This window comes from Danio rerio, chromosome 18 (assembly GCF_052040795.2).
Source record: "Danio rerio strain M-AB ecotype USA chromosome 18, GRCz13ab, whole genome shotgun sequence".
Classification (NCBI taxonomy): Eukaryota; Metazoa; Chordata; class Actinopteri; order Cypriniformes; family Danionidae; genus Danio; species Danio rerio.
Window position 1 is genome coordinate 49,666,863 of NC_141038.1, and position 11,373 is coordinate 49,678,235.

At 36.4% G+C, this 11,373-nt stretch overlaps 1 protein-coding gene and 1 long non-coding RNA gene across 3 annotated transcripts in view; both read right to left on the minus strand.

Moving 5' to 3' along the window:
• Window positions 1–9,424, minus strand: part of LOC137488230 (uncharacterized) — a 72,987-nt gene extending 63,563 nt beyond the window's left edge. For both annotated transcript variants that reach the window (XR_015515404.1, XR_015515403.1), the window contains exons 1-2: window positions 9,383–9,424; window positions 4,613–4,762 (exon numbers count right to left, since the gene is read on the minus strand). This is a non-coding gene — a long non-coding RNA (uncharacterized LOC137488230). The remainder of the gene's footprint in view (window positions 1–4,612; window positions 4,763–9,382) is intronic.
• Window positions 889–4,594, minus strand: foxa3 (forkhead box A3). Its single transcript, NM_131299.2, is given in 2 exon segments — window positions 889–3,252; window positions 4,186–4,594. Coding segments are annotated over 2 exon segments (1,326 nt in total). The 5' UTR covers window positions 4,258–4,594; the 3' UTR covers window positions 889–1,998.
• Window positions 9,425–11,373: the final 1,949 nt, after the last annotated feature.

An 11,373-nucleotide genomic window follows, 5' to 3' on the forward strand; every position in this document is an offset into this window, starting at 1 on the left:
TAGTAGTTTAAACTGTTTAAACTAACATTTTTTTTGCTAAACATTATGATTTTAATTGCTATCAAGTTAGTAAATTATCAGGTCAGGCAAAAAATATGCAAAACTGTTACCAAGCTTAATTTAAACAATTCTATAATATTCTCCAGCAGTGCACTTATTATTTAAAAATACCAAAGAACCCAATAAGCAATGCTGCTTTCTGGTATTTGTGTTCATCATCATCAAATAAATTAGTATTATATTACCTCAACAGCTGATAAAAAGTATGAGAAAATAACACACAAACTTTTAAATTAAATAATATTTATACCTAGAGGAGATTTATCATGGAAATTTACTTGAAAAATAAAAACACAATCGAGATTTTTCCACTAGTCTCACATTTATATTTTAGTAATTTTTAATTAAAATGAACTCCAAAGCATGTGTGTGATTATTTATATATTTACCTAAACAGCTGATCAAAAGGATGAGAAAATAACATGCAAACTTTTAAATCAACAAAAAAATAATTTAAAAAGATATTTAGGAGAGATTCATCATCGAATTTTACTTGAAAAAACAGAATTGAGATTTTCCACTAGTGTCTCATTTATATTTAATTTATATATATATTTTTTTATTAAAAGGAACTCCAAAGCAAATGTAAGATTTTTAATAAGAAGAGAACATAACAAACATTAAGAGAACATACCATGAAATGATCAGCCAAATAAATCTAGATATAGAGTATAAATCTTATGTATAAATAAGCTATATATAAGACATTTATTATATTGCATTTAAATAAAACCAACAGTACAAGAGCATCAATTCTGACCTGTGTTCTTACCAAATTCAGTTTAAAAAAAACAAAGCATGCAAGAAATCAGTTTATGACATGATGGCTTGAGACAAAGTTTTTTTTTTATTAAAACTGCTGAAGGATATTTTTAAAATGACGACATCTTACAAAAATACATCATGGCAATTTCATTAGGGTCTGTGTAATTGTCTGATAAAAAGGTAGTTACAAAGCTTTGTTGTAACAAAATGATCTCCCCCCCTCCCCATCAGTGAAGAACAGAGAGGTCACTAGTGCAAAGGATTGTATGGAAATGGCCCAGTGCATTGTCTGCTGATCTTACAAACAGCCTAAGCTGAGCATGTACTGTAGCACACTGGAATAACAGTATTTCTAAAACGGGAAGTCTGGAAAACAAACAGCTGGATTTACCACAGTCTTGGTCAAACTTATATATATATATATACTTAACACAAATATCTTTAGAATATACAAAAAAAACTTCATGGCCAAGAGTAAAAAAAAAAAAAAAAGTAATTTCTTCAGCTTCTCAAAAGGACAAGCAAAATGATACACACTCTCCTTCCAAGCGCACTGTATGCTAGTGCACTTGAGCTGAACACGCGTTATGCTGTAACACAAAACAGGAGAGTTTCCCTGTAACACAGTAACACCTGCTCACAGCAGTAACCTGAACTCAAACGCTTCCGCAATCATGCTAACGTCCTCTTATTATCACATTGTTTACATAACTTCACGACACAAAATCATACAAGATATATTAAATTCTTCCCTTCATAAATAAATGCCTGACTCCTGCTTCCCCAAAACAATATATACACATGGCATCATTTGCATACACCTTCCTGTTACATCCGAAACATTTAGCTCCTGAATATATGATCATTAAATTAGACATAGCATTAGGACGCAATCCTTGAAGCATTTCTTTTTCTCAGAACACTCTTAAAGGTAAAGGCTCTTCAATATAATAAAGAACTTCCAACATCACCTTTAAACTCCACAAAAGACTCAAGGATCTTTACATTTTTAAACAATAGTCGAGGAACTATCACTGGCATCCCTGCAAAACCCCCTTTAGAACCTTTAATTTTAAGAGCGCAGGAACCAAAGTTATTGAGGCCAAAGCAAGCTCCGTGTTGAAGATGTCCTGCCATTAACAGTCTGTAGAGTTCAACTGGCTGGTAAACACATTAGGATGCATTGAGGACAGACCTGCTGTAGAGGGTCTGGTAGTAGGCACCAGAGTCAATGGCGGACGGACCTGCATTGTCATAGATCTGTTTGGCGGCCACTGGAGAGGACGTGGCGTAGCTGTTGTAGGCCATCACCTGGTCCTGGTACGACTTGAGGTCCATCTTCTGCTCGTTGGACATGAGATTGGTGATGGAGAACGGATGGTTGAAATTGAAGTGGGGGTCCATTGACTTCAGCGGGTCGTTCTGCAGATCCAGATGGTGCATGGGGCTGCCTAGCAGGTGAGGGCTGTTGCCCATTCCCTGAGAGTGCAGGTGTGAGCTGGATGGAGGCATTGAGGAGGGCACTGATGATGGGATCGGCACTGGAGAGCTGTGTGAAAGATTTGGAGCTTGCGATGGGCAATCCAGCTGCACTAGGCTCCTCTGCTGCTCCTCTGAGGTGGATCCAGCATGGGAGCTGTCGGAATGGGCAGATTCAGCCCCATCAGAGCCGGTGGTGGGACTGTGCTCCTCCTGCATCCCCTCGCTGCTGTGGGTGCCCTTGGTGCTGCTGCCATCCTGAGACTTTGATGAGCTCTTTTTCCCAGCTTTTTCCTCAATTTTAAAGCGCTTCTGGCGCCGGAGGTAGCAGCCGTTCTCAAACATGTTGCCAGAATTGGGATGCAGCGCCCAGTAGGAGCCTTTCCCAGGCTTGTCGGGCGAACGTGCCACTTTGACGAAGCAATCGTTGAAGGATAGAGAGTGGCGGATGGAGTTCTGCCAGCGCTGCTGGTTTTCACGGTAATACGGAAACAGATCCATGATCCACTGGTAGATTTCGTTGAGGGTGAGCATCTTGCTTTGTGACTGCTGGATGGCCATGGTGATGAGGGAGATGTAGGAGTATGGTGGCTTGGCGTGGGTCAGCGAGCGACGGTAGGGCTTTGGCATCTCCTTAGTCCGGTTAAGTGAGGTAGGAGAGGGGTAGCTGATCTGGGACATTGGCTGACCCATGCTTTGGTAATGAGAGAGGGGACCCAGTGTGGAGGCAGATGAGCCTAGCTGAGTCAGAGAGCTGGGGTTCAGAGAGGAGCCTACGGGGGACAGGCTCATGTGGTTGGGGCCTCCACCCATGCTGGATAATGGGCTGCTGTTGAGACCTGCGCTGGGATAGCCCATATTCATGCTGGATGTGGAGCAGGCCGAGTTGAGATTTATGTAGCTGTTCAAGCTGCTCACTGAGTTCATGGCGCTCGGAGAGGAATACATCTGAACGAAAATAACACACAAGAGATTAATGTTGTGCATTTAGTTTGTCAACAACTCATAAACAATTTTGTAATAAAGAATATTTTTAAATAAAAAGTCTAACTTTGTTATATTCTACATTGTCTATAAGAGTATTTCTTTTTATTTCGTTTTACACATAAAATGAATGATTAGTTTAAAAGATCTAAAGGTCGATCTATTAAAACTCCTTTGCAATCTTCGAATGAGTCTCGAAATAAATTGAAACGCAAACAAAAACTAATAATCAAATACAAAAAAGGCTAACAATAATATACATTTGGTGTTGTGTAAGCGGGGGACCAAATAGCTTTGCGCAGCAAAAACAATTTAAATGTAAATGCGCATACGTAAAGTTGAGAAAATAAAGTGGAGTAGAATAAATAAAGTAGACGTTAAGTTGAGAAAATAAAATAAAGTGTTGTAAAATAATTAATGCGGCTTAATCAAAAAAGTAGCTATTATCTATTGCGTAAACTCGAAAAGAAAATTTATCAATTAACTATTAGGCCAACGGTGTCTATTTTGTACATTCGCAAAGAACAGTTTGTGTTGGATCTGGTGACGTGTAAAACAAATGCACAGAACTCTAACGTGAAATCAAAACGAAATTAGCTATAATCAAAAGCCAAATGTCGACTTTTAAAAACAATATATTTCATTATTAAATTGCAACATCATGTACATATTATATCAATGAATAATTAATATTTAAATTGTAATTATAAACGCCTAAACGTTATGTCGCATTTTATTTTCTATCTATCTATCTATCTATCTATCTATCTATCTATCTATCTATCTATCTATCTATCTATCTATCTATCTATCTATCTATCTATCATAATATTTTTGAATAAAAACATATATTTTATTAGTTATTTAAAACAATTTTGAAGAGTTTTCACAGCTTACCTCATTTGCCTCACTGTAGAAAGGATTCCACTCCGGAATTTCATGAGATTCCATCTTCACGGAGCTCAACATCCCCAAATAAAGTTGTAACTCGTAAGAAACGGGATAGTGACTGACGACTAACGTGTACTAAAATGCCCTCGAGCTGTTATAAGGATTTCGCTTTTAAAATAAATAAACAAACAAAACGTCCCACAAGAAGAGAAACTTTTGTAATTCCACGTAATATGAACTATAAAGTTTTGGAAGTCAGGCTCTTCTGTTATCTTCTGTCCCGTAGATCAATCAGTTGTTTTTTCATGATTAGTTAACTTATAGTTCACTTTGGTGACCCGTAAACATTTTCAAGTATAATCCTGAGAAGTCCAAAGTGAAGCTGTGGAGCCCGTGTCAGCTCTGTGCGGTGAGTAATGTAGGAAAGCCTCACCTCAGGCTTTAAACACGCGCAGGTAAGGGACCGCCCTACGGGCCCCGGGACTCAGGAAGGCGTCCCTAAAGGTCTCTCTTGCCCCCTGCTGTTCTGTATATTGGCCGGCCGACACGTTCATGCCAATTGTCATCCCAGACAACTCCAGGCCTACAATGAAAATGAACGGAGTAAAAAGGAGAAGATATTGGGACATCTATTGCAACTCAGACTAGGCAAAAATGCTGGGTTGTTTAACCCAATGTTGAGTCTGATGTGGACTTGGTTAATGTTGTTAATTAAATATAAATTAAACTTTTTAACTCAACAGTTGTCCATAGTTGACCCAAACAGGGGTTCCAACAACCTCACCAGGCAATTTTATGTTAAATAGACGTCTAATAGACATAAGCATTTGGCTTGGCTAAAACAATCTAACAATAAAACTAGATTCGTCATCAAATACATTTTAAACAGACTTTACACTTGTAGTCATTCATTCTTTTGTATTTGACGACTACATTTGGGCTATTCTTAGATGTCGATTAGATTTTAACTGATAGCCCAAGTTTAGCATTAACCATGCCGTCTATGTTTAGACGTCCATTAGACGTCTATTAGAATTCTTTTTTAAATAACAAAAAAGCTTGCTGTTTTCGCAGCGAGTGAAATCATTAGACAGACAGACAGACAGACAGACAGACAGACAGACAGACAGACAGACAGACAGACAGATAGACAGATAGATAGATAGATAGATAGATAGATAGATAGATAGATAGATAGATAGATAGATAGATAGATAGTTTACATTTTAGTTATTTTTTTTTTCTGGTAGCCTAAGGCACGCGGACAGTCCTGCTTTTGATGGTCGTAAACCACCATCAGTCAATCATTTAATGGCTTCTTCTGTCATCAGTGATGTGTTCAGGCCAGGGTGGTATAAGCTCATCAGGGCTTAAACTCATCACGGTGGGGGTCTACATCAGTAATCCGAGGTGCCAGTTTAAAAAGTTGTTAAATCCCCTCGGCTATCACTTTCACGACGGTCACAGTAAGTGAAGGATGGTGATTAATACTCAAGAGATTGTTTTAAATTGTAAGAACATCGGTTTCTTAAATAACTAAGTATACAAATCAAAATCCACTATGCAAGTGAAAATTATACAAATTGGCGGTAATATTGGGCGCGCATTTGAAACGGTTTATTTAAGTTTTTCTATTTGCCTACAAATGTTTTCCTTATTTTACTTCTACATTACAGTCGTTCTGATGGATTCTAATATTTTTTAGGCAGCTAATCTTTAAGCAGCTGCTTTTATTTTGCGTGTTTGAGGTGCAAATTTGTTTCTGCTCAACACCAGATTCGAATTGTGCTCCATTTTCTGTGTGTGAACTGAACATTTTTGCTAAAACTTTCTGGCTTGAAATGACCCGTGAAGATGCGCGACTGTAGTATGTGAATACACATCTGTTGTTAGGCGCAGACAGGAACATCACAATGTCAATGCATTTCCTAATGGCTAATGAATGGAGATGTAATTGATCAATTGGCGGGGGGTCGACAGGATTAGGAGAGACCTGACCCTCAAAATGCAACGTTCCCACATAGTCAATCATCTAAAAGAGATCATAGTTAAAATGATCAGAATTTAGGCTATTCGATTGTTGATTATCAGTCAGTCTAACGCAATATCACACCCTATTTGCAATGAGAAATTTCACAATAAGAAATATCAGTGGGCTAATTCAATTGTACTAGTGTGCATAGGTCTACTACACTTGATCAAATTACAAAAAAACAAATATATATTGCGAACTTGCAGACGCATCTCTGTTTGGCACGCTTTTCTTCTCCGTAATCCTGCAATGTCTTGAGATGGTGTATTGGCGAACACACATCTGAACATCCTCCCGCTGTCTCTGCGCTTCTCATGCCAATGCAGCGGCGCATCGTTCATTAACACCTCTATAATTGGATAACAATAGTCTTAATGGGTGACGCTAATGGAGGAAGCAGAATATTAGAAACGTGTCTTAAGACTTTTGAGGAGACAAACAGCAGCGAGTCATTAATGATAGTCTAAAACAGAATTCACGTGGAAGCCTCCAAATAACATGCAGAGAGCAGGCAGGAAGTTTTCAGCCGACGATGAATGTGTTAAAATGTGTCTCAAGAACAATAATCACAAGGAGAGAAGTGCAACAAATGACATGCCACTGCACTGTAAAAATGAAATGACAAAAAGTCAAGACAACAAATGTTTTTGTGTTGCTTTAACTTATTTTAATAAGTTAACCAGGTTTCAACTAAATGTTTTAAGCTAGGCTATATACTAGTTCAATCATTGCCCCATGAACAGCTTTTTATCAAAATTTCATAACTGTAACAAGAGGCAATCAAAACTGAACATCAAAACAGCTCTCATGACATTATCGATATGTGGGTCTTTTTAGATTCTCGGAAGCTACAGAAATAAATGTAACAAGTAATATGTTAATTGGGATTATTGTTTTTGTTTACACTCCTCAAAATACTCAATATAAAGTTTAACTTAATATTTTTCGTCAGTTTGAGTTGAGATGACGATAAAAGTAGTTTGACAAACTAAAAAAGTAAGGTATATTTTAATGTAAAAATAGATATGACCAACTAGTCATGAAAGCACAAGTTTTTAGTTCATTGTAACTTATTAAACTAAGTTAATCATGTTCTAACTTTATATGTTATGCAAGCTGTTTTAAGGCAGTTTAACATAAGTTCAGTGAACTCATAAGATTATTTTGATTCAGCTTAAAAATTTAAGGCAACCAGTATTTTTAATGTTTTTGCAGTATATTTGTTCTAATATATATATATATATATATATATATATATATATATATATATATATATATATATATATATATATATTAAGATGTTGAGTTTCACGATATAATTAACTACTCAACATCTTAAGTTGAAACAAAGAATCTAAGTTGAGTTGACTCACATTTTCAAGGTAGCTGGAGAACTTGAGCTTGTATGTTTAACTAAGTGAAATGTTTTACAGTGTACTGCTCAAAGCAATAAAGGGAAGACTTGGAGTTACAGTGCGTTGGTTAAGCGTTTCCTATATTTTTGAGCAGTATATTATTGTGCACATTTATTAAAAATTATAGCACTTCACACTTTCAACACTTTTTTTCAATCAACACATTTTGCATTGATAAAATTACGGGAAACAATTATTTGGCCAATAATTATGATGAGACTGACAATTATATTTGGTTCTGTTTGATTATAACATTATTTTAGAATGGCACACATTCTTTGGAGGTTGCATATTTAAAAGATTAAAACAAAAATTGTAAATAGAAATGATACATTTTATACAAGAGCGTTTCAAACATTTTGTATTTGTGATTTTTTCACCAATTCTAATGCAGAGATGGCCAAAGTTGGCCTATTGTAACCTTTTATTTGGCCCAGCAATCCCATTTCAGAAGAGAGGGAGGGATAGAGAGGGTTGGGGGTTTAATTCCTTTAAAAGAGGTCGTCATTCTAATTTGACGTAACCGTTTTACTTAGTTTTATTGCTGAGCTACAAAAAAAAAAAAAAAAAAAAAAAGAGAAAAGGTAATGTTTCAATTAAATAATGTAAATGAATCCGATTTAAAAAAATGTACAGAAAATAATGTCACCCGACGGTTAGAGAAGGAGACTATGCAGAAAACATCGGTGAGCAAATCAAGGTAAAAAACTAGTGTAACTCCATTCTGTTATAAATGAGATTGTTTTTATTTTACTGTAATAAGTTAATTATAAAATGTAAAAAATATGCTGTATTAGTCATTAAACTTTAAAAACTTTAACTTTAAAAACCATAACTTTAAAAATGATTTCTAGTTGTTTTGAAATATTATTAAATAAATTAGGAAATTGCTCATGGCAACTAGGCTATATTTACCTCCGGCCCACTACCCTCAATCTTGGTGTAACAAAGTTTGACCACCCCTGTTCTAGTGCAATATGGTAGAATATCTCCATCTGCTGGACAATAAGTGGCATAACAGCAAAGACATAGATTGACGAAATCCAATTTGACTGGCTTAGTTTTATTTTAATTTAAAATTTTCTCTAGCAATGTCGTCGTGCGTGTTTATTTTGATTTCATTTTTGCTTTTATTGAATACTTATTAATAGTATTTAAATGTACTTTAGTTTCAGTTAATCATATTATCACACCAAAACAATTGATTTTGCCAAGTATGATGTGATCCTGGATTAACACCCATGTTGATCCTGGAACATAATTGTTAAAATGTAATCCATACCTGTTCCCTACTCCTAAACCCAACCAAGACTCTAGATTATTCCCTAAATCAGAGGAGAATAATAGTAGGATTACAATCACGTAGAAGTGCATAAACCTAACCAAAGCCTAAACTTAACATAAACGAATCCCTTAATTCTGATGGGCATGTTGTTCCAGAATCAACATAGTTCATCCAGAAACATGTCCTACTTAGTGAAATCAGCTTAGGTAAGACAATTTCTAAATTAAAATGATTTTTTCCAATGACAATTTCAAATTCCTTTTTGTTTTTAACTTCAAATTTCCTAAAAAATAGTTTTAGTTGACATTAACTCTGTCCTCTATAAGCAAACTGACACTTTATAAACTCTAAAAAGACAACAAATAAGCGTAAAATACATCTGACCATGCTGTATATAGATGAGGTTTGAAATCTAGTCATTTTCCCCACACAAACACAGCAGATAAACTAAGAAAGCAAACAGAATCTAACCTTGAACGCATTCAGAGTCTCCAGTATACAAAAAAACCCAGTGAGCTTTACACATAATCACAATTTCATAAGGACCATTTCAAAGTCCAGTTCAGCTCCACCTTTAATAAGGTCAGACTGATCCAGATTTCAACTACTGTACAAATGTTTTACCAGCGGGTTATCAATGATCGGGGTAAGCTAGTTTATTATGAACACAAAATGCAATAAAATAAAATGTGAGAATAAAGAACTAATGACTAATTTGTTAAAAATGTAGCTAAAAACCTTACTGTAAAATTGCTTTATGTTTAAATATGATTAACTATACAGAATAATAAAAACAAACCAATAAAAAGAATGATACAATATACAATGATGTATTTTGCATCCTTAAAATAAATGAAGGGCGACGTGGTGGCTCAGTGGTTAGCACTGTCACCTCAAAGTAAGAAGGTCGCTGGTTCAAGTCCCGGCTGGACTAGTTGGCATTTGTGTGGAGTTTGCATATTCTCCCCATGTTGGCGTGGGTTGCCTCAGAGTGGTTGTTGCTAGAGCGGATACGTTTGCGGCCGGAAGTTACGAGAATTATTTCTATTATTTATTAAATTTCTCATTTGTTGTATTTTATTAACGTCTACCCCCACCCCAACCCTAAACCCAACCCTCACAGTAATGTAAAATCAGTTGTTGTACCGAGTATTAGTTATGTTATCTATTAAATTACCCAATAAAATGTATTTTTAACGCCTACCCCCACCCCAACCCTAAACCCAACCCTCACAGTACTGTAAAAATATTAATTATTGTTATACAGTGTCATAAAAAAATGCTGCTTTATTAATGTGCATATCGCACTTCCGGCCGGCCGCATATCCAATCTAGACTTTACCCCTCAGAGTGCTCCAGTTTTTCTCCCACAGTCCAAAAACATGTGGTATAAGTGAATTGAATAAACTAAATTGGCCGTAGTGTATGAGTGTGAATGTATGTTTCCCAGTACTGGGTTGCAGGTGGAAGGGCATTCGCTGTGTAAAACCAAAGTTCCTTTAAGGCACGTCATTTCACTCGGCAGCCATATTTGAAACGCATTGATCGCTATATGGCAAATAAAGCCCGCCTTCTAGTATAGGAGCCAAACATCGATCACTATATGGTGAATAAAGCCTGCCTACTGGTATAGGAGGCAAACATCGATCACTATATGGTGAATAATGCCCGCTTTCTAGTATAGAAGCCAATCATCGATTGATATATGGCGAATAAAGCTCGCCTTCTAGTACAGGAGGCAATCATCAATCGCTATATGGGGGATAAAGCCCGTCTTCTAGTACAGAAGCCAATCATCGATTGATATATGGCGAATAAAGCTCGCCTTCTAGTACAGGAGGCAATCATCAATCGCTATATGGGGGATAAAGCCCGTCTTCTAGTACAGAAGCCAATCATCGATTGATATATGGCGAATAAAGCCCGCCTTCTAGTACAGGAGCCAATCATCAATCGCTATATGGGGATAAAGCCCGCCTTCTAGTACAGAAGCCAATCATCAATCAATATATGACGAATAAAGCCAGCTTTCTAGCATAGTAGCCAATCATCGATCAATATATGGCGAATAAAGTATATTAGTACAGGTACAGGATATTAGTACAATAGTACAGGAGCCAATCATCGATTGATGTATTGTGACTTAAGTCCGCCTTCTAGTACAGGAGCCAATTATTGATCACTATAATCTGCAGGAGGGGCTCAGACCAGACGTGAGTTTCTGCAGATTTTGTGTGATTTGGACATTAAGAAATGAAACTAAGGCCACCAATGTTGTTTAATTTTATTGGTGATTCCCAATATGAAATTTAATCTTAAGCTTAGCAATTTTGGAGAAGTGATCGATGATTGGCTCCTGTACTGAAAGGCGGGCTTTATTAACCATATATTAATCAATGATTGGCTCCTGTACTAGAAGATGGACTTTATTCACCATATACAGTCGATGATTGACACTTGTA